This window comes from Phyllopteryx taeniolatus, unplaced genomic scaffold, assembly GCF_024500385.1.
Source record: "Phyllopteryx taeniolatus isolate TA_2022b unplaced genomic scaffold, UOR_Ptae_1.2 contig_24, whole genome shotgun sequence".
Lineage (NCBI taxonomy): Eukaryota > Metazoa > Chordata > Actinopteri > Syngnathiformes > Syngnathidae > Phyllopteryx > Phyllopteryx taeniolatus.
This window is the reverse complement of record NW_026903162.1, coordinates 1,996,603-2,020,679: the sequence shown is the minus strand read 5'-3', so window position 1 is coordinate 2,020,679 and position 24,077 is coordinate 1,996,603. Positions and strand designations below refer to the sequence as shown.

Sequence of the window (24,077 nt, the reverse complement as noted above, 5' to 3'; positions counted from 1 at the left end):
TTTTCGTCCAGGATATCCATGTACTTGGACGCATTCATCTTTCCTTTGATTGCAACCAGCCATCCTGTCCATGCAGCTGAAAAACACCCCCACAACATGATGCTGCCACCATCATGCTGTTGGGACTGTATTGGACAGGTGATGAGCAGTGCCTGGTTTTCTCCACACATACCGCTTAGATTTAAGGCCAAAAATGTCTATCTTGGTCTGACCAGACCAGAGAATCGTATTTCTCACCATCTTGGAGTCCTTCAGGTGTTTTTTTAGCAAACTCCATGCGGGCTTTCATGTGTCTTGCACTGAGGAGGAGCTTCCATTGGGCCACGCTGCCATAAAGCCTCGACTGGTGGAGGGCTGCAGTGATGGTTGACTTTCTAGAACTTTCTCCCATCTCCCGACTGCATCTCTGGAGCTCAGCCAAAGCAATCTTTGGGTTCTTCTTTACTTCTCTCACCAAGGCTCTTCTCCCCCGATTACTCAGTTTGGCCGGACGGCCAGCTCTAGGAAGGGTTCTGGTTGTCCAAAACGTCTTCTATTTAAGGATTATGGAGGCCACAGTTCTCTTGGGAACCTTAAGTGCAGCAGAAATATTTTTGTAACCTTGGCTAGATCTGTGCCTTGCCACAATTCTGTCTCTGAGCACTTCAGGCAGTTCCTTTGACCTCATGATTCTCATTTGCTCTGACGTGCACTGTGAGGTGTAAGGTCTTACATAAAGTAGACAGGTGTGTGGCTTTCCTAATCAAGTCCAATCATTATAATCAAACACAGCTGGACTCCAATGAAGGTGAAGAACCATCTCAAGGATGATCAGAAGAAATGGACAACACCAGAGTTAAATATATGAGTGCCACAGCAAAGGGTCTGAATACTTATGGCTGTTTGATATTTCAGTTTTTCTTTTTTAATAAATCTGCAAAAATTTCTACTTCTTCTTTTCCTTTTGGCTTGTCCCTTTAGGGGTCTCGAACACCAACTGCCCTCATGTCTTCCCTCACAACATCCATCAACCTTCTCTTTGGTCTTCCTCTAGCTCTCTTGCCTGGCAGCTCCATCCTCACCATCCTTCTACCAATATACTCACTATTTCTGCTCTGGACGTGTCCAAACCATCAAAGTCTGCTCTCTCTAACTTTGTCTCCAAAACACTGAACATTGGCTGTCCCTCTGATGAGCTCATTTCTAATTTTATCCACCCTGGTCACTCCGAGAGCAAACCTCAACATCTTCATTTCCGTCACCTCCAACTCTGCTTTCTGTTGTCTCTTCAGTGCCACTGTCTCTAATCCGTACATCATGGCTGGCCTCACCACTGTTTTATAAACTTTGCCCTTCATCCTAGCAGAGACTCTTCTGTCACATAACACACCTGACACCTTCCAACCTGCTTGGACCCATTTCTTCACTTCCTGACCACACTCACCTTTGCTCTGGACGGTTGACTCCAAGAATTTAAGTCATCCACCCTTGCTATCTCTTCTCCCTGTAGCCTCACTGTTCCCATTCATACACATATATTCTGTCTTTCTTCGGCTAATCTTCATTCCTCTGCTTTCCAGTGCATGCCTCCACCTTTCTAACTGTTCCTCCACCTGCTCCCTGTTTTCACTGCAGATCACAATGTCATCTGCAAACATCATGGTCCACGGGGATTTTAGTCTAACCTCATCTGTCAGCCTATCCATCACCACTGCAAACAGGAAGGGGCTCAGGGCTGATCCCTGATGCAGTCCCACCTCCACCTTAAATTCGTCTGTCACACCTACAGCACACCTCACCATTGTTCTGCTGCCCTCGTACATGTCCCGTATTATTCTAACATACTTCTCTGCCACTCCAGACTTCCGCATGCAGTACCACAGTTCCTCTCTGGGTACTCTGTTATAGGCTTTCTCTAGATCTACAAAGACACAATGTAGCTCCTTCTGACCTTCTCTGTACTTTTCCATCAACATCCTCAAGGCAAATAATTCATCTGTGGTACTCTTTCTCGGCATGAAACCATACTGTTGCTCGCAAATATTCACTTCTGTCCTGAGTCTAGCCTCCACTACTCTTTCCCATAACTTCTTTGTGTGGCTCATCAACTTTATTCCTCTACAGTTCCCAGAGCTCTGCACATCACCCTTTTTCTTAAAAATGAGCACCAGCACACTTTTCCTCCATTCCTCAGGCATCTTCTCACGCGCTAGAATTCTACTCATCAAGCTGGTCAAAAACTCCACAGCCACCTCTCCTAGATGCTTCCATACCTCCACAGGAATAACATCAGGAGCAACTGCCTTTCCATTTTTCACCCTCTTTAATGCCTTTCTAACTTCCCCCTTACAAATCATTGCCACTTCCAGGTCCACCACATTTGCCTCTTCTACTCTCCCTTCTCTCTCATTTTCCTCATTCATCAACTCCTCGAAGTATTCTTTCCATCTCGCTCGCACACTGCTGGCACCAGTCAATATATTTCCATCTCTATCCTTAATCACCCTAACCTGCTGCACATCCTTTCCATCTCTATCCCTCTGTCTGGCCAACCTGTATAGATCCTTTTCTCCTTCTTTAGTGTCCAACCTGCCATACATGTCATCATATGCATCTTGTTTGGCCTTTTCCACCTCTGTGTTGCATCTCAATGTATTCCTTTCGCCCGTCCTCGGTCCTCTCAGTGTCCCACTTCTTCTTAGCTAACCTTTTTCCTTGTATGATTTCCTGTACTGTGAGGTTCCACCACCAGGTCTTCTTCTCTCCTTTCCTGCCAGAAGAAACACCAAGTACTCTCCTGCCTGCCTCTCTGATCATCTTGGCTGCAGTGGTCCAGTCTTCTGGAAGCTCCTCCTGTCCACCCAAAGCCTGTCTCACCTCTTCCCGAAAAGCTGCACAACACTTTTCCTTGTCTCAGCTTCCACCACATGGTTCTCTGCTCTGCCTTTGTCTGCCTAATCTTCCTACTCACCACCAGAGTCATTTTACACACCACTATCCGATGCTGTCTAGCCACTCTCTCCCCTACCACTACCTTACAGTCGGTAACCTCCTTCAGATTACATCGTCTCCACAAGATGTAATCCACCTGCATGCTTCTACCTCCGCTCTTGTCACCCTATGTTCCTGCCTCTTCTGGAAAAAAGTGTTCACTACAGCCATTTGCATCCTTTTTGCAAAGTCTACCACCATCTGTCCCTCCAAGTTTCTTTCCTAGATGCCGTACTTACCCATCACTTCTTCATCACCCCTATTTCCTTCACCAACATGTCCATTACAATCTGCACCAATCACGACTCTCTCTCTGTCTGGGATGCTCAGAACTACTTTGTCTAGCTCCTTCCAGAATATCTCTTTCACCTCTAGGTCACATCCTACCTGTGGGGCATAGCCACTAATCATATTATACATAACACCCTCAATTTCAAGTTTCAGCCTCATCACTCGATCTGATACCCTTTCACCTCCAAGACATTCTTAGCCAAATCTTCTATTTCTCCTTTTTTCTCTTCCCATGGTAAAATAATTTAAACTCTGCCCCTAAACTTCTAGCCTTACTGCCTTTCCACCTTGTCTCCTGGACACACAATATATCAACCTTTCCCCTAATCATCATGTCAACCAACTCCCGAGATTTTCCTGTCATAGTCCTAACATTCAAAGTCCCCACATTCAGTTCTAGGCTCCGTGCCTTCCTCTACTCTTTCTGCCGAAGAACCCGCTCTCCACCTCTTCTTTTTCAACTTCGACCCACAGTAGCTGAATTTCCAATGGCGTCCTGCAGGTTGACGGCGCCGGTGGCGGAGGTTGTTAACCCGGGCCAGGACCGATCCGGTATGGAATTCTTTTGATGAACGCTCATATTTGTTTGGCAAAGTTTTAAGGCAGATGCCCTTCCTGACGCAACCCTATGCATTTATCCGGGCTTGGGACCGGCCTACAGTTTGCACTGGCTTGTGCCCCCCATCGGGCTGCATTAATCTGCAAAAATTTAAACAATTCTGCTTTTTTCTTCAATATGGGGTGCTGTGTGTACATTAATGAGGGGGAAAAATTCACTTAAATTATTTTAGCAAATAGCTGCAATATAACAAAGAGTGAAAATTTTAAGGGGGTCTGAATTCTTTCGGTACCCACTGTGTGTATATATATATACATCCATTTTCTACCGCTTATACGAGGTCGGGTCCTAGGGGCAGTAGCTTTTGCAGGGACACTCAGACTTCCCTCTTCCCAGCCACTTCATTCCGAGGCGTTCCCAGGCCAGATGCCCTAGCCACCTCATCTGGCTACTCTCAATGCGGCCTCTCACCCTATCTCTAAGGGTGAGCCCGGACACCCTGCGGAGGAAACTCATTTCGGCCGGGATCTTGTTCTTTCAATCACGACCCACAGCTCGTGACCATAGGTGAGGGTAGGAACATAGATCGACCGGTAAATAGAGAGCTTCGCCTTTCGGCTTAGCTCCTTCTTCCCCATAATGGGCCGATAAAAAGTCTGACACTTCAGACGCTGCACCGATCCGTTTGTTTATCTCCCGATCCATTCGTCCCTCACTGGTGAACAAGACCCCAAGATATTTTAACTTCTCCACTTGGGGCAGGATCTCATCCCCGACCTGGAGAGGGCACGCCACCCTTTTCTGACTGAGGGCCATGGTCTCAGATTTGGAGGTGCTGATGTTCATCCCAGCCGCTTCACACTCGGCTGCGAAATGCTCCAGTGAGAGTTGGAGATAACGGCTTGATGAAGCCAACAGAACCAGAATCATCTGCAAAAAAGCAGATGTAATACTAAGCCCACCAAACTGGACCCCCTCTATGCCTCGGCTGCACCTAGAAATTCTGTCCATAAAAGTAATGAACAGAATTGGTGTCAAAGGGCAGCCTTGGTGGAGTCCAGCTCTATTAAACAAGTCCGACTTACTGCCAGGAATACAGACCAAACTCTTATACTGGTCGTACAGTGACCAAAACGCCCGTATCAGGGGCGTTCGGTACACTCTACTCCCGAAGCACCCCCCACAGGATTCCCAGGGGGACACGGTCGAACGCCCTCTCCAAGTCCACAAAACACATGTAGAATGGTTGGGCGAACTCCCATGCACCCTCGAGGACCCTGTTGAGGGTGTAGAGCTGGTCCACTGTTCCACGGTCAGGACAAAAACTGCACTGCTCCTCCTGTATCTGAGATTCGACATCCCAATGGATCCTCCTCTCCAGCACCCCGGAATAGACCTTACCAGGGAGGCAGAGGAGTGTGATCCCCCTGTAGCCGGCACACACCCTCCCGTCCACCTTCTTAAAAAGAGGAACAACCACCCCAGTTTGCCAATCCAGAGGCACTGTCGCCGAAGTCCACGCAATGTTGCAGAGGCTTGTCAACCAGGACAGCCCCACAACATCCAGAGCCTTTAGGAACTCCGGGCGAATCTCATCCACCCCCGGGGCCTTGCCACCGAGGAGCTCGGTGACCTCAACCCCAGAGATAGGAGAGCCCACCTCAGAGAACCAAGACTCTGCTTCCTCATGGGAAGGCGTGTCAGTAGAATTGAGGAGGTCTTCAAAGTATTCTCCCACCGACTCACAACGCCCCTGAGACGCCGGATGTGGACCAGAATTTCCTCAAAGCCGTCCGGAAGTCTTTCACCATGGCTTCAGCGAACTCCTCCCATGCCAGGGTTTTTGCTTCAGCGACCAACAAAGCTGCATTCCCCTTGGCCAGCCGGTACCCATCAGCTGCCTCAGGAGTCCCACAGGCCAAAAAGGCCCGATAGGACTTTAGCTTGATGGCATCACCAACGGGTTCAGGGGTTGGCGCCACGACAGGCACTGACCACCTTACGACCACAGTTCCGGTCGGCCGCATCATCAATGCAGGCGCGGAACAAGGTCCACTCAGACTCAATGAGCAAACGTGAGCAAAGTTCTGTTGGAGGTGGGAGTTGAAGCTCCTTCTGACAGGGTATTCTGCCAGAAGTTCCCAGCAGACCCTCACATTACATTTGGGCCTGCCAGGTCGGACCAGCATCTTCCCCCACCATTGGAGCCAACTTACCACCAGGTGGTGATCAGTTGACAGCTTCACCCTTACCTTAGCTTGACCCTTATGCTTGAACATGGTGTTCGTTATGGATAATCCGCAATGAGCACAGAAGTCCAATAACAGAACAGATCAGAACGGGTTCTGATCGGGGGGCCGTTCCTACCAATCACACCCTTCCAGGTCTCACTGTCATTGCCCACGTGAGCATTGAAGTCCCCCAGCAGAGCGATGGAGTCTCCAGTGGGAGCGCTCTCCGGCACCCCCTCCAAGGACTCCGAAAAGGGTGGGTACTCTGAACGGCTGTTTGGTGCATTGGCACAAACAAATGTCAGGATCTGTCCCTCACCCGAATGCAAATGCTACCCTCTCGTCCACCGGGGTGAACCCCAATGTACAGGCGCCGAGCCGGGGAGCAATAAGTATACCCACACATGCTCTGCACCTCTCACCATGGGCAACTCCAGAGTGGAAGAGAGTCCAACCCCTCTCAAGAGGACTAGTACCAGAGCCCAAGCCGTGTGTGGAGGCGAGCCCGACTATATCTAGTCGGAACTTCTCGATCTCACACAACAACCCGGGCTCCTTCCCTGCCAGAGAGGTGGCATTCCACGTCCCTAGAGCCAGCTTCTGTAGCCGGGGATCAGATCGCCAAGGTCCCTGCCTTCGGCCACTGCCCGACTCACATTGGATCCGACCCCTATGGCCCCTCCCACATGGCCCGTGGTGAGTTCATGGGCTGTGCCCGGCTGGGATATATATATATATATATATATATATATATATATCCATCCATTTATCTCCATCCATTTTCTGAGCCGCTTCTCCTCACTAGGGTCGCGGGCGTGCTGGAGCCTTTCCCAGCTGTCATCGGGCAGGAGGCGGGGTACGCCCTGAACTGGTTGCCAGCCAATCGCAGGGCACATACAAACAAACAACCATTCGCACTCACAGTCACACCTACGGGCAATTTAGAGTCTCCAATGAATGCATGTTTTTGGGATGTGGGAGGAAACCGGAGTGCCCGGAGAAAACCCACGCAGGCACAGGGAGAGCATGCAAACTCCACACAGGCGGGGCCGGGGATTGAACCCCGGTCCTCAGAACTGTGAGGCAGACGTTCTAAACAGTCGTCCACCGTGCTGAGTGTTTTACAAAACTGCACTTCCTGCGGCCTCCAAATATTTTTCTGCTGATGAGAATTTGTTGGCTTTTTACTAATGTGCATCATTTACAAACTCAAACAATCCATCATAGTTAATGCCATATCGTTTTGGTATTTTTTTGTTATTATTCTTCGAGATTGTTGATGAGAATCACTGTTGTGTGAACTGAGGGACCACATTGATGAATAACACAAAGGACACAGCCAGTAGGCTACTCACATTTTCTCTGACAAGCTCAGAGACGGTGCGCGACAGCATGAGGCAGGAGACAGCGCAGCTCATGATGTGGAAGAGGGTGTACATGAACCGAGTGCTGGTGGACGATTTGACTGGAGGACAGAAGGCACAGCAGAGCGAGCAGGAAGCAGGCCCACAGCAGCAGCATATCTAGGGAGGAGAGAACACGTACAAATATTCAATTAATGTACAGATACCTGAAAGATCTACTTCCACAGTAACATAGGGATGGGAAGAGAAAACCTTTTTTTTAAGAACCCGTTCCCAGTCATTTGATTGCTTGGAATTGTTTGTTCGCTTGTCTGATGATTCCGCTTGTACTTTCGATCAGTCTTACGTGCCAAATGAGTGATGTCGTCACATGGAAGAAGTGTATTTTAGTTCTGAAGCACTCTAAAGTTTGGCTACATTTCACGCGAAAAGATAATCCTGGTGCTTCTTGCAACACAAATCTTTAATCAAAGGGGGGAATACTTCGAAAATGAAGAAAAAGAGCTGTACGAAATAAAAAACGTCTACTATACAATATAACCCTCCATACTTTATATTGTTATTTTGATGTGTGGGGTGAGGTCAAACTCAGTCCATTTTGGTTAATCTTCATAGGGCAGGGGTTGGCAACCTGAAATACTCAAAGAGCCATTTGGACTGTCTCCCACAGAAACAAAAATACACAAGATCATTTTGACATATAAAGTGAGGATAACACTTGAGTTGACAAAATTGTTTATATTCACATTTACAAGGTTTAATGCCTTAATGTATTATTTTATTGTTCCATAACGCTGGTGTAACTTCTCTAAGATCTCCATCTCCCCCTCACTCTCCTCTGCTTCTTTTTTCCACTTATTTCTCCCTTTCTCCCTCTGTTTCTTTTGTTTATATCATGTGAATAGCTTTTTGTATTAAAAAACCCATAAAGACAAGATTGGTTAGTTACTTATTCTGTCAGAAAAAAATTTGCCAAAAAAGTTGGTGTCAGAAATGGGATCCTAGGATGAGCGATTGATCATCCAGGACCAATCACGAGTCCTGCCTCCACCCAAATAATTAAGGAGGGGGGGATGCCGGGGCTCTGGATGACGGCTGTCACCCCAGGATCCACACAGACCTTTTGTCCTCTAAACAAAGAATTACAGTGAAAAAAAAATGTTGATTCCTTGAAAATTGGACCATTACATATGGTGTACTGTATTTGAAACAATCTTGTCTTTGTATTAAGTGGTACTGGTAATTCCTATCCCCACATTCCATTGGTAAGGTTCCAGTCCTTAAAGTCGAGGTTAAAGTCCTGGATAAAAGTCCCCCGGTTCGAGTTCGGGGGTTAGAGGTTTGAGTCCCCGACAATTTCGAAGACGTTTTAATATTTGACTATAAAATGAAGTGCTTCTAACGAGTGCTGGAAATGGGAAGTGGGAAGAGCAAAAATTGATTACCGGTGTATGGATCACCTGGGTTGTTTGAGGAAGAACAAAAAAAAATTTAAGTTTAGGATTTCGAAGAAAGTGAGAAAAATGTCAAATGTCTGGAAATGTGGGTGACTGTTAGATTTAAATGCAAATAGGGACAGAAGCTTTCTGACAAAAACTACATGTAGGGCAAGTTACTGATAACTGTGTATCACCTGTGGTCTAATCTGTCCGAGTTGGCTTTGGGTAGGATGTCAGGTTGTGGTTGCGAGTTGGGTTCCACAGTGGCCTCCACAAATCAACCCTCCAATGACAAAGATCAAGGAGAGTGCAATCTGGAAGAAGACCAACAACACAACCCCCTCCTGCAACCCACAGCACAGCCCTTCACACACAGCACTTCTGCGGTCCCCTCGTCTACTGCTGCAGTACCTCACAAGAGCAGCCACCTCCCTCCCACACCATCTGGTCTTGTGGAACCCACTCAACGACAGCCTCATGGACAGCAAAGTATCGCTGAACCAGATTTGAGGTCGAGGCCAGGTACTGGACAAGGAAGGGGACGCAGAGGGGGTAGAAGATGCTGCCATTGTGGGACAGTGGATAGACATTGGAACAGAGACTGTACGAAGAAGAAAGTGGCGATCGATGGTGGGAGACACAGTTCCTCCAACCTCTGGCTGACTCCTGGCAGCCCCAAAGACAGAGCGACGCTTAACTGGTGATATACAAACACACACTGCATTCAACATTGCAGTTCCTTTTTTTTTTTTTTTTTTTTAAGCTACGCATGCCACTGATAACATATCTTCGCTTAGGCGAGTTATTTAATTGACAGTCACCACCAGACATTCATTCACACACATTAATTATACTTAGTATAATTGATAGATCCCTTTGAATTAGAAAGATGTCCTTCCATCCCCAAACTCCTCTCCTCCAAGCTTCTCCAGCTCAGTGTCTCACCTGCCATCTGACGAGCAGGACACAGCAGGTGAGGCTGGGGGAGACCACCTCATCCACATGTACCACCAGCACTGGGGTGCCGCAAGGATGTGTCCTCTCTCCGCTGCTCTTCTCTCGCTACAAGAACGACTGCACCTCAACGCACCCAGCTGTCAAACTCCTGAAGTTTGCAGACACCACAGTCATCGGTTTCATCAAAGACGAGTATGCAAATAGACAGGAAGTGGAGCGGCTGGAGCTGTAGTGCGGCCGACACAATCTGGAGCTGAACATGCTCAAGACTGTAGAGATCATCGTGGATTTCAGGAGGCATCCTTCACCACACCTGCCCCTCATGCTGTAAAACTGCCCTGTGTCAACCGTCGAGACCTTCAACTTCCTGGGAATTACAGTCTCTCAGGACCTGAAGTGGGAGACAAACATCATCTCCATCCTCAAAAAGCCCCAGCAGAGGATGTACTTCCTGTGGCTTCTGAGGAAGCACGGCCTGCCACACGAGGTGCTGAGGCAGTTCTCCACAGCAGTCATCGAATCAGTCCTGTGTTCATCCATCACAGTCTGGTTTGGTGCTGCCACAAAAAAGGGCTAACTCCGACTGCAACGGACAATCATAACTGCTGAAAAAATTGTCGGTACCCGCCTACCCACCCTGGAGAGCTTCCACTCTGCGAGAACTAAGACAAGAGCATGCAAAATCTTCTTGGACCCTCTCTATCCTGGTCACCACCTCTTCCAGCTCCTTCCCTCAGGTAGGCGCTACCGATCAATGCAAACTAAAACTAGCAGACATTCCAACAGCTTCTTCCCTCTTGCCATTAACTTCTTAAAAAGTTAACTTTGTCTGGAGATTGTTGACACACATCTCTGTCAGGCCAATTATACATTATTAGTGCACTAACTGTAGTAGTCTCACCACTCTGCACTATTTGCATATCTGTTGCTGACCAATGCTGGTCACACATGTACTTGAGAAGTATCTGCACCATTTGCACAATTGACAGCGTTCCAGATTATTGCTCTATTAGTCATTTCAAACTGCTCTAAATTACTCGAGGACACATTTGTCAAAAAAAAAAAAATTGTATCATCATTACCACATTAGCGGTAACCTTTCATTGCTCAGTGACTCTCCGTACTGTGTTTTTATGTTTTTGTGTATTCTTTTGTTCTGTTGTTGTGTGTTTTGTTGTCATGATAACAAAAAACGAGGGATAACAAAGATAACAACCATTAACAACAACCATGAGAAATGCAGATGGGAATATTGAAATACCTGAAATGTAGAATTATTACTTACAATTGTCTGAGATCTATTCCCCGCGTAGATGTTTGGTCTGGGACCTAAAGTGTAGGAGTTTGGAACTGCTTGAATAAATCTACAGTAGGCCGGGGATGGTATAACTTGGCCTGGCCTAAGTTAAGCTCCTGCCGTCCCCATGGGAGAAACAGGGGATGAACCTCCTCGCATCTCTGGAGAGGGAACAGGAGCAGGTGCTCCATCGCCCGGTGCAGCTGGAGCAGACACTCCAGGTTCCGACCCAGTGGAAGCAGATGCAACAGGAGCAGAAGATACAAGAATGCCCGACACAGAAGGTCAAGCCACGATTGACAATCTATTCGACAGCGACTTATTTGACAGTGATCAGTTCCCCATCATCAACTATAGTGCACTCCGGTGGTCATAATAAGTGGGACAGAGCGCTGTTTGTAAAAATTCTTCATTTTGGCTGCCCTGCTAATAGTAGCTTGGTTGGTCGTTAGTGGACTTTCTCAGTGTCAAGACCTCGAAAGACAGTTGTAAGAATGTACTCTAGCTGCGGAAATGATATTAGCCTTCAAGGGGGGAATGACACTAGCGTAAGATTAACATACACTTCAGCATCCCCAAGGACCTACTCACTTTGACAGTAAAGCCAACAAACACCGAGGTAAAATTGCAGTCGGTTGATGAGCAGTGTAAGGTCAAGGGTGTCATCACGCTTGACATAACGTGCAATGAAAAACATTGTGACCTGGCCGGAGCAATCAGGGCCATCACCATTGGCCAAAGCGCAACAATTGGTAAGAATGGTCAAAACGCATGAAAAACAAGGGCGAAACCAAAATAATTTCCTGAAAAAAGGTTAAAATTCTGGGGCAGGAAGATAACATGTTTTATCAGATTGATTGATTGATTGACTTGGACTTGACGTTTAACTTGCTGCCTTCTTAGTCAGGTCCCCTGTCATGAACGGCAATGCCGTAAGGGCAGATCCCAAAAAAGAGGTCCGAACAATTTTAATTAAATGGCAGAGCAGGTGATGGCGAAACATACAAAACTAAAGGAACTCACAACCAGAGAGAATCAAAAACAGATAACGCAGGGAGACACGACAAACGGTCCGTGTGGTATAATCGTAGTAAGCCTAAATTTGGACAGCGGTCAGAACGGCGGCAAACACGGGGCAGAAACGAGTGAATATTCCGACGCCCACACACTGTCACGGTGCCCCCTAAAAAGGCTGATGATTACAATGCATGACAGGTGTGTCACCGATGTCCACGCCCACCTTCGCTCACCCAGACACTGCAACACAAAGAAAAACAACTTGAAACACAGGGCCATGACATCCCCATTGCAAAAGAAATTCAGAAGTAACAGATCATATTCAAACTCATGTTCAATAGGAGTCCACACACACGTGCCACCATTTCAGTTTTTAAGTGGAAAAAAACCAACACCTGCAGCCTTACCTTACAGAAACATTATTTGCTTTACCCACTAAAATGACTGCATGAAGAAGCTGTTTGCTGACCAGTTTTGATAAAGTGTGTGTGTGTGTGGGGGGGGGGGGGGGGGGGGGGTGTATGTGTGTGTGAGAGAGAGAGAGAGAGAGAATGTACCCCAGAAGATGCATGTTTAGCAGTTACTTGTGACCCTAAAATAGGGCTAATGTTGCCATATGCACAGCCAAAACAGCACCAAAAACATCTACAATTTACCGCAAGGTGTTTTCTCAAGTTAGAAGTGGGCTGAAATGTCCACATTTGGGCAGTGACAAAACTACGCTGCATGTTAAAGCTGTTGTTTTTTGTAGTCTGTCATGTACACACTTGGTGTGTGCTACTGTCACTTTGATTGGCCCACAAAGCCCAAAAGAAGACTTTGTATGCGGACGTGGGACTTTTCTTGTCGTTTGATTTGTGAACTTGAGTCAGACATCACTGTGGTAATCACAGTAGATTGGAGCAACGGCGTCTGACATAGAAGTCAAAAACAAAAGTCTAAAAATAGATTGCGCACGCAATTATTGATAAATGAACGTAGCGAGCGGCATGTAGATCGTTGTAACGGCGTAAAAGTACCATTTCTTCTTAACATAAATACCAGAGTAAAAGTAAAAAGTATGCTTTGTTAAAACTACTCAGACAAGTACAATTTATCCAAAATGTTACTTGAGTAAATGTAACAGAGTAAATGTAGCACGTTCCTACCCACCTCTGGTGAAGACTGATCATCAATTGCAGAGGTCATGGGGAACATTAAGGTTGTTTATATTTTTATTTTTATTCAGGTTTAACTATTGCCATTTTTTACTCCTAAAACCCTAGATGTACCTTTTCAGTGTTATGCTTTGTCAGTTGGAAGTACAGTTGGAAGTAAAATTGTTTATGAAGAACAGCATGTACCTAACTTTGACTGGGCTTTCTGCCAGTGAAACACATTTCCAGTTACACACACCATGGCATTCCAGAGTTGCAACATGTATTCCAAATACCAATCCTTGACTGAACAATACTATGATTTCAAAACATTAACACATAGTTCTGAACACAATGTCTCTACAGAAGTCAGTGTTAGTAAACGATAATACAGCCATGTAGACCTGTTCGGAATTTTGACACCAGCGGTCTTTGCCAGTGCCCATGTCATGTTACAAGCACCAGTAACAATCCACAAGTGCACCACACAACATCGCCATTTTTATCAACAAAGTGAATAATATGTTTTGATCAAAGATAGTTAAAAACGTTTGACAGGAGGCCTTTATAATCGGAACCGAATCCAAGTTTGATAATAAGGATTAAAGTATGTGCATAATCATGACCATATCCTCAACACTGCTGTGACTCATCAAAATTACCAGTGAGTCAGTAGTGTAGTCAGGAGACACAGAAAACAGTCTGTGCAGTAGCGATAGAAAACGGTCAAAATTCACCAATCATTTCTCCTTCAACGAATCAAACAAGAAACCATCTAATTCTATACAAACTCGCTTTTCATCATTGCTAGTAACTTGACCATTTGAGATTGTAGCTTGTAACATTTTGACATTACTTTCTTGAAAACACTTACCAGGTTCTACCGGCCCCTCCATGTTCCCATCAAGCTCAAATGTTGCCATATGCTGGTCGTATGTAAGCCGAAAATAGCTCTGGGTGATCGATGTCGCAAAACAGTCGACCGTTTTTGTTATTTTGTCCAAGTCGCTCGAACGAAAATATGACCGAGACTTAAAAATGTAAGTCAATATTGTCTCCTACTCCTTCTGAAGCAATTAATTGATCCTTCTATGATTATTTTTGGAGATTATTGCAACAATTCCAAATAGCCGTCGTAAAATGGTCGTTGTTTGTTTACAGTTATGAACTTGAGTGGCCGCTTGCTCGTAATGCGATTTTGACCCACAAAGTTACGAGCACAATGCCTATTTCTAATAAGTGCCTCTAAGAAATCTCGCTGTGGAATGACATTAACTTCTGTTGAGTGGTAGGCGCACCCTTTTAGCAGATATTGGCGAAGTAGTTGCATGATTTTGCCGATATTTTTCACACTGTGCCTGTCATGGGTGTGTGTTCCGGTTGTTGTCTTCCTCCTGTCTCATACACACTTGCTCCTGAGAGCATCTTCCCCACCTGTGCCTCGTTCACCCTAATTACCCCTTGCATTTAACCTCGTGTCTCATCCTTTCTAGTCGCCAGTTCGTTGTATCTTGTCGTCGCGTTCCAGCATTCCTTGTTTCCACGTCACAGACTCACAGTAAGACTAGACCCTGTTCCGATTATTGACCTCGCCTTTTTGCCTCATGTTTTTGGAAACTGTTGCCTTTTTTGGATTGCCTGCCTGTGTACCGACCTCTGCCCGTATATTAAACCTCTCTTTTTGAAACTGTTTGTTTTAGAGTCGTGCATTTTTGGGTCCTATCCTCTGTTCCGTTCATGACAGTGCCTATTTCCGTTGATGACTGCTAAAATGTCACACTTCGGCACTAGTCAAAAACACAAAAATGCGTTTGACATGGTTTATTGCAAAATACTTGGAGGTGGAAAATTCTTGATACAATATTATTTACTATCTACATGTTGATACCTGATTACTGACGGTGTGTGTTAATATTTGATTCCTTTTAATGTATTTCGCCGTTAATAATTGCTCGTAACATTTCCCCACATCCGTGGAATGACCCATATCTCAATTTTACTTACAGTTTACATGTTTCAGGATTGGGCTTTATAAATCAAATGAGGCAGAGCCAGTCAACCAAGAAACACATCAGAAAACAGCACCTGTGATCCGTGGTTAAATGCTTATCTTATACTTTCAATAACCATAATTGTTATGATAAGTGTTTACATTGGAATGTATTTCAGTTTGCTGTATACAAGTTTCAAATGAAAATTGCACAAACACCGACCTCTGACAAGTGTGTAGCCCAGACTGCATTTTATGATCAATAAAGGCATGTGAGTGCAGTGAGTCCAGATACACAATCACGTGTCAGTCATAATCTACTGGATAAGGCAGAGAAGATTATCCATTCCCTTATCATGGAAATGATGGATGAGATAAAAAACTGTGATGTAAAAATTACAAGTACAGTGATGTAAAATTACAAGTATTTGATCATAGTACAGTAGGTGGGTAGATGGGTCACCATTCAATGAGTTTAGATGAAAAAATATTTTTGGGGATACATTGTATTACACATGACCAGATGGTAGCTCCTTTGTATTTTGCCAAGCAAAAATCAAACCAGCAATTGATTATCCTTATATGCCCTCTTTAATCCATCAATCCTAAATCTAGTCATTTGTCTATATTTGACAAATCGCCAATTCACAAGATCCAAATAAAGTATTTCAGACACTGTAAGAACTGTTATGTTCACAAACATGATTTTTGATGTTTTCATTCCTCAACATTGTGAATGTAAAAAAGTGAATATGAAACCGTAACAATAATACTGATATTTTGAGGTCTTTGTACATGAAACATTTTGCCTGCAAAAGCACAACGTTGTAATTATCACAAGAAATTAAATAATACGCTATTGAAGGGGAACTAAATCCAAAGGTTTTCAAAGCAATTACACATTGTATGTGCCAGCACTAGCCAAAACACAGTACTGTAATTCTTATTGCACTTGTTGAACAATAATTCAATAGAATAATTAACAGACATAAGTGGGGTGCCATGTTGGGCGAACTGCAGACCTGAAGTTATGTCAAAGCTCCAGTAGAGAATTACCTGCTACCAGGATGCTCCATTGAATTGTGTTGGCTGACAGATTGCAGAGAGCCATTTTGCACATGCTATACTATAGGTCTGTTTCGTCTGTTATTTTTATGCTTTACTAACCCTTTTAAAGTGTTGAAAATAGCTTGAAAACAAATCTATTAATGCTCTTGAGCGCTCCACTGTCTGAGAAGAGCAAACAACCATTCACACTCACATTCACACCTATGGGCAATTTAGAGTTGTCAATTAACCTACCATGCATGTTTTTGGGATGTGGGAGGAAACCGGAGTGCCCAGAGAAAACCCACGCAGGCACGGGGAGAAAATACAAATTCCACACAGGCGAGGCCGGGGATTGAATCCCGGTCCTCAGAACTGTGAGGCAGATGTGCTAACCAGTAGTCCACCGTGCCGCCGGCATCCAGATTCATTTCCTTCTATTAAATTGCTTGGTCAGCTCATCGTTTCTTTAATTGAATCACTCATGGCGCCCCCATTTTAATCAATGACAGCGTAAAATATTTGCGATTTTTTTTTCTGTTGTATTAAATCAGCAGTTGAGCGTGATTTTGCGGTGGTGTTGTGTTGATGTTAATGTGCAACGATATATGATATAAGGTATAATACCAACTTGAACGACATGGTGTTTGGTAACAACTCAAGCAAGATGGCCCCCCTTTCCTGAAATGTAGTGATTTTGGAGATGGGAGCATATGTAGCTTGTCATTGCTGAATATTTATTAACTCTGTATGGTTTCCTCGTAAATAAATCTGCACAATAAACTGGTACAGGCAAATATGCATCACATTCGCATGAATTTGCACTCTCACAAGAGTGAGAAAAAATGGCTGCCCCCATAAGTGAGTAAATGAAGGCAGATGCAATGTTTGAAACTTTTTTGTTCATATGATTTCAAGTGCTTCAGCTGAGCATAAATTTGCAGATTGACAGTGTTAAACTGGTCACCTGTTTACTGAATTGTTTATTAGCAATTGATTTCAACCTGCTGAAATAGATAAATAGAAATATGATGATTACAACATTAAAAAAGGGGCTATAAAAAGACAAATCTGATCTTTGAGGATCAAATATTTGAAATGGTAATAACAAGCCCCAGGAAGGCGTTTTATTTATTGAACTACTACCTAAAATGCATCCATCATGGATTAATAATGAAAACATACAACAAATCTGGTAAAATTAGTTGCCCAGAAGGTGGTACAGTACACATATGGTTAGCATATTTGCCTCGCAAAAGAATCTGGGTTCGAATCTGCATTCTAGCTTTTTCGGGGTTTTTTGTTTTGTTTTCCCAAGTACTCTGGCTTCTTCCCACCTTCCAAAACATGCATGACTGGTTCATTGAATTCTGTAGGCCCACTCTAAATTTCCCATATTTGTGAATGGTTATTTGACTGTATGTGCCCTCCGTTTGACTGGCAATCAGTACCCTGCCTCTAGTCCAAAATCAGCTGGCATAGGCTGCAGCTCATCTTTGACCAGTAGAAAATTGATGGTTGAATAATTGCCCAGGAATGTCATTCATTCATTCAACTTTCTATCTGGTTCTCAAATTTCTCAATCCAAACATTTTGTTAGTCAAAAACAATCTCAAAGAGGGGTTCAAAAGATAAATACAGTATCTCTGAGAAAAGATAATAACAAGCCTAAAAAATACACACACAAAAAACACAAAATGCATCCATCAATGAATTCAAATAAAATATCATCACAAATCAGACTGCCTCTAGTGCTTTAAAGTAATGTAAAAGTATTCTCTAAAAATTACGTATTAGTAAGGGTACTGGTTTCATATTGAAGTTCTTGGATTAAACCACAAATTATTTACAAATATAATCTAAAACCTTATAGAGCTGCACCACTTTCTGACCTTGATCAAACTTTACTTTAACTGCAGCTACATTTACCTCCAGCATTGCTGCTTCTCACCAGCTCTCACCTGATAGGCCACCATGTTGAGGAAGTAATTGTAGACACTGCGATGGTTCATGCCCTGGTTGGCGGACATCGTGCCTCCTAACTGCCTTTGGTCGCCCACTACAACTCTGCATTTGTCCATGAATTTCCACCCTAAACCAATTTTTTTTCTGTGTCTCCAAAGTTCACACTTTCACATCCTTAAAGAGGTCAGAAGTTCTAACAGGCCTGAAGCTCCTGATAGGAAAACATAACCAAAAAAAAGAAAAAAAAAAGAACGTGCTGCTCAATCCTGCAGCAGGTTGTGCTTGCACTCTCATATGATGGATTAGAAATGAATCTAGTTGGGCTACGATCTCTGCAACTGAAAACCTCAGCATGAGTGCCACTTCAGCTCACGTCAGCTCCCTCAGGCCAGCCTCACTGGGGAAGAAGTCCTCTTTTTTTCCCCCACATCCTGCATGCTTTGGCTCTGTTGTGTGCTTCCAGAAAAGAGAGAGAGGTGGTGGTGAATACCCAGTGCCCTCCCCCATCCTCTCACCCACTTCTACCAGGTCAGATTAGACAGAGTCTGTGAGGGGAGGGGGGTGAGAAGAGGTGGTTGACAGGGACCATGTGTCAGTCCCATCTGTCCCTCGCTTCCCTTCCCCCAGTGTCCACCTCCAAACATAACAAGAGGATCGGAAATACTTCACTTTTTGTCAAAATAAAATGACCCTGCCTCATTTCAAATTGGAAATGACTGACAGCCTCCAGACTCTACCAAACCACCACACAAATCTGAATGTCACATACAGTAGATAAACAGGACACACCCCTAATCCCACAAGTTATCAGGTGCATTATGATCCAGAAATGCTGAAGCGGACAGACTGCATGCAGGGCTGTCTGTCATGGAATGAACAATGAAGGCATGCATTTAGTCAAAGTGCTGGCGAAATAGGCCAATGACTATCTGGGACTCGATAGGATAATAACGTGTTGATTCTTATGAAAACAATATGAAGTCAACAAGTCAACTTTTTCCATTAAAAAAATCTATATAATTTAACTTCAGCATGATTGACCATTACGACTGTATGACCAGTTTCATATTGTAGCAGCGCACTGCATTGCATGAGTCTGAATCTGTGTACTACTATGTAAAAGTGGACTGCACTTGTCACAATTCATGGATAATGTATGTCTGTGCAATTTTTTAAAATAAAGTGGGCGCTCGCTAAGATAATTTATTCAAGCAATATCTTATTACATTCAATGCATACTTTAAATATTTAGTGCTAATAATGTATGTTTTGTTTGGCACAAACATTGCTGACTACAATAATAAAAACTTTCAATTGAGTGTTTCACTGACTGGACCACAAATATATATATATATATATATATATATATATATATATATATATATAGACACACACATAGCACCTGAAATAAATATATAACACGTCACAATTTTGCACACTAAATATATTTCCATAAACATATTTCCAAAGGTGCTATTGACATGAAATTTTCACCAGATGTTGGGAACAACATCACACATCACACATCACACATCACACATCATTAAGTTGTGTGTAATAATGTGAAATGACTCAGGGAAAAATTATTGAACAATTGAAGAAAGGGAGGTGCAAAAAGGCATGGAAAGCCAAGACAACACCCTAAAATCTATCAATAATCAAACAGCAGTACAGCCAATTGTCAGTGCCAAGAATGTCAGCTGGTTCAGTCCGAATTGATGGCCTACAAAAAGGTTTAATTGCCAAGGTGTGAGTCTTGACATCTCACGATGGGTAAGAGCAAAGAACTGTCTCAAGATCATCGCAAATTAATTGTTGCAAAACATAACGATGGCACTGGTTACAGGCGCATATCCAAGCTTCTGAATGTTTCAGTGAGCACGGTTGGGGCCATAATAAGAAAGTGCAAAGCCAATCATACCACCATAAATTTGGCTCGATCAGGTGCTCCTTGCAAGATTTCTGACAGAGGAGTGCCAAGAATAATCAGAAAAGTTGTCCAAGACCCAAGGACCACGTGTGGAGAGCTTCAATAAGACCTGGAATTAGCAGGCACAAGGGCGGCACAGTGGGCGACTGGTTAGCACATCTGCCTCACAGTTCTGAGGACCGGGGTTCAAATCCCGGCCCCACCTGTGTGGAGTTTGCATGTTCTCCCAGTGTCTGCGTGGGTTTTCTCCGGGTAGTCCGGTTTCCTCCCACATCCTAAAAACACGCACGGTAGGTTAATTGGAGACTCTAAATTGCCTGTAGGTATGAGTGTGAGTGTGAATGGTTGTTTATTTATATGTGCCCTGCAATTGGCTGGCGACCAGTTCAGGGTGTACCCTACTTCTCACCTGGAGATAGCTGGGATAGGCTCCAGCATGCCCGCGACCCTAGTGAGGATATGCGGAATGAAAGATGAATGAATGAAAGAAGGGTTAGGGTTAAGTAAAAAACGAAAAAGTAAATCAAGATTTTTCAACCCGATAATAGGAAAACAGTGAGTAATGCATTCCTCCGCCATGGCCTGTATGCACGCTCATCACGCAAGACCCCATTGCTGGAAAAATATCTCACTAGGGTTGCGGGCCTGCTGGAGTCTATCCCAGCTATCTTCGGGCGAGAGGCGGGGTACACCCTGAACTGGTGGCCAGCCAATCGCAGGGCACATATAAACAAACAACAATTTGCACTCATATTCACACCTACGGGCAATTTAGAGTCTTCAATCAACCTACCACGCATGTTTTTGGGATGTGGGAGGAAACCGGAGTACCCGGAGAAAACCCACGCAGACACAGGGAGAACATGCAAACTGCATACAGGTGGGGCCGGGATTTGAACCCCGGTCCTCAGAACTGTGAGGCAGATGTGCTAACCAGTCGCCCACTGTGCCGCCCTTGTGCCTGCTAATTCCAGGTTAGCACATCTGCCTCACAGTTCTGAGGACTGGGGTTCAAATCCCTGCCCCACCTGTATGCAGTTTGCATGTTCTCCCTGTGCCTGCGTAGGTTATCTCCGGGCACTCCGGTTTCCTCGCACATCCCCAAAACATGCGTGGTAGGTTGATGGAAGACTCTAAATTGCCCCTAGGTGTGAATGTAAGTGCGAATGGTTGCTTGTTTATGTGTGCCCTGCGATTGGCTGGCAACCAGTTCAGGGTGTACCCTGCCTCCTACCTGATGATAGCTGGGATAGGCTCCAGCACTCCCGCGACCCTTGTGAGGATAAGCGGCTCAGAAAATGGATGGATGGATGGATGTTATAAGTATGTGTTATAAGTGTTCAGCCACGTGTGAGTTTTCCTTCTGTGCTGAAGAGGAGTGTATTGAAACAGTGTGCCTGCTAGCTGTTTAAAAGTGCTGAGTGCAAAAAGAGAGAGTCAGATTAGATTTGGGTTCGTGTGCAGCGCTGAGCGTCTGGATAATCCTGTCGTTGTTCAGTCCTCCTTTCAGTCGGGATAACCTTCCCCATCGCAGGCAGGACTCTATAGCTATGCTGTGTTACACTCACTGAAAGCTCAAAGAACAGGAAACTGTTCTGTCAAACATTTTCTGTACCACTTCTCCTCATTAAGATGGAGATAAGATGGTGAGCTGGATCTTTCCCCAGCTGACTTTGGGCAAGCGGCAGACGAACAACTATTCACAGTCACATTCATAGCTTCAATTAAACCCTGATAAGCATGTGGAGAACATGAAAACCCAACACAGGAAGGCCTGGGCTGAGATTACAATATTGCAGAGGTGGAAAGTAATGAAGTACTTGTACATTACTGTTTTTAAGTAGATTTTTTAGGTATCTGTAGCCTACTTTCCTTGAGTATTAATTTTTCTGGTGACTTTTGATTTTTGCTCATTACTTTTTCAACACAAATATCTGTACTTTTTACTCCTTACGTTTTAAAAATGAGCTTGCTACATTTCAAACCTGCTAAAGTTAGCGACGACGCAACGTAAAAAACAGAACGCTGAAAAACTGGAATTGTGCTGCATATAATTGCACACACGTCCTACAATCACAACAAGGGAACCCTGAAATGCGTGAATACCTGTTCATAGGTAAGAATATGTTTTGGCCCTTTGTCAAAAGTGCCTGCAATGCTTGGGTGAATCATGTTAGTCTTTTAGAAAGGTAGCTTGTGGAATTCTAGGAATTCTAGCTGAGCTCGCTGGCAGTGAATTATGTCACGTTTGAGCATTAACATATTTCCAATACATTTATTTTCCCACAGCCAAAACTAACAGTAAAAAAGCCAAACTGAAAATAGCCATAATTTGCTCATTTTCGACTGGTTTCAGTCAGCCCCGCACCCCCTCCCCCTTCCTATCTAGCTTTTTTATTTTTAAGTATTTATGTTGTATTGTATGTAACTTGGCGGCACGGTGAACGACTGGTTAGAGCGTCAGCCTCACAGTTCTGAGGACCGGGGTTCAATCCCCGGCCCCGCCTGTGTGGAGTTGGCATGTTCTCCCCGTGCCTGCGTGGGTTTTCTCCGGGCACTCCGGTTTCCTCCCACATCCCAAAAACATACATGAATTGGAGACTCTAAATTGCCCGTAGGTGTGAGTGTGAGTGCGAATGGTTGTTTGTTTGTATGTGCCCTGCGATTGGCTGGCATCCAGTTCAGGGTGTACCCCGCCTCCTGCCCGATGATAGCTGGGATAGGCTCCAGCACGACCGTGACCCTAGTGAGGAGAAGCGGCTCAGAAAATGGATGGATGGATGGATGTATGTAACTTTATTTTAATAGTACAAATAAATGATCATCCTTTCATTTTATAATCATAATAAGCGCTTTTTCGAAACACACAAAGACGCTTTACAATTGCACACATTAAGCCTACTGTCATGATCCATGCCCTACAGTTCCTCTTTTGGAGCTTGGGTGGCGCCGTGTGCCTTGTCTCTCCCTCTCCCCCTCTGTCTCCCTAGCAATCAGCATCACCTGTGCAGTGCACCTTTCTTCAAGCAACACTGATTACTGCCTGCATTTAAAGCCTGTCAAGTTCTACAGCCTTTGTCTGAGAATTGACACTTGTCTGTGACGCACCGGCCGACTCTCGTACTTCCAGGTTTTTTGTGGTATGACAGTAACTATCCTACGACCCACTACTGTACTCACCCGATTGTGTTCTTTCCCGTCTCCTGCTCGCTCTTTGTCCTGCCGGTCCACCACCCCGCCTAGAATATCCTTACCCTGTTTCAATGTGCAATAACCTATTCAAAATGTAATCCCTCCGCCTCAGTCTGCTTTTGGATGCAATCCAACTCACATCGTGACAGAATACTCAGGCCATGACAGACCCAGCGACTACACAAGCGTTGAGGGAAGCGCTCAACCACCAGGGCGCCCATATCGGAAGACAAGACAAAGCCCCCCGTGAAATCATGGACTAAACAGTCTCACACAACAAGTATCCATCCAGCAATCCACCTGTGAGTTTTCTTCCCGACCCTGCAGCCTCCGATCAACCCCGCCTCCCGTACAAAGAACCTCACGTTGCCCCTCCGAAGCTTACTCGGGGAACCTCGGGTCATGTAGTCAATTTCTACTAAACTGCACATAAATATTCGCCTGTCCACATCCGAGCGAAATTATGATGTCGGAAACCGTGAGCTGCTAGCCATCGTTTGGGCCCTAGAGGAGTGGAGACACTGGTTGGAGGGGACCGTTACACCCTTTATAATATGGACTGACCACAAGAACCAGACTTATCTCCGTTCCGCCAAGTGTTTTAATCCCTGGCAAGTTCATTGGGCTTTATTTCTTAGCCGGTTCAATTTCTGCCTCTCCTTCCACCCTGGTTCACGCAATGGCAAGCCTGA

General features: G+C 44.7%; 1 protein-coding gene across 7 annotated transcripts in view; it reads right to left on the bottom strand.

The window, feature by feature from the left end:
• serinc4 (serine incorporator 4) overlaps positions 1–18,807 on the bottom strand; it is a 52,768-nt gene extending 33,961 nt beyond the window's left edge. For 3 of the 7 annotated variants that reach the window (XM_061764839.1, XM_061764841.1, XM_061764842.1), the window contains exons 1-3: positions 18,260–18,389; positions 9,049–12,365; positions 7,407–7,574 (exon numbers count right to left, since the gene is read on the bottom strand). In XM_061764839.1, coding sequence (XP_061620823.1) covers positions 7,407–7,490 — 84 coding nt within the window. In that variant the 5' untranslated portion in view covers positions 7,491–7,574; positions 9,049–12,365; positions 18,260–18,389. Of the gene's footprint in view, positions 1–7,406; positions 7,575–9,048; positions 12,366–18,227 lie in introns of all 7 variants that reach the window. The other 4 variants (XM_061764836.1, XM_061764838.1, XM_061764840.1 and 1 more) reach the window with 4 other exon arrangements.
• Positions 18,808–24,077: the final 5,270 nt, after the last annotated feature.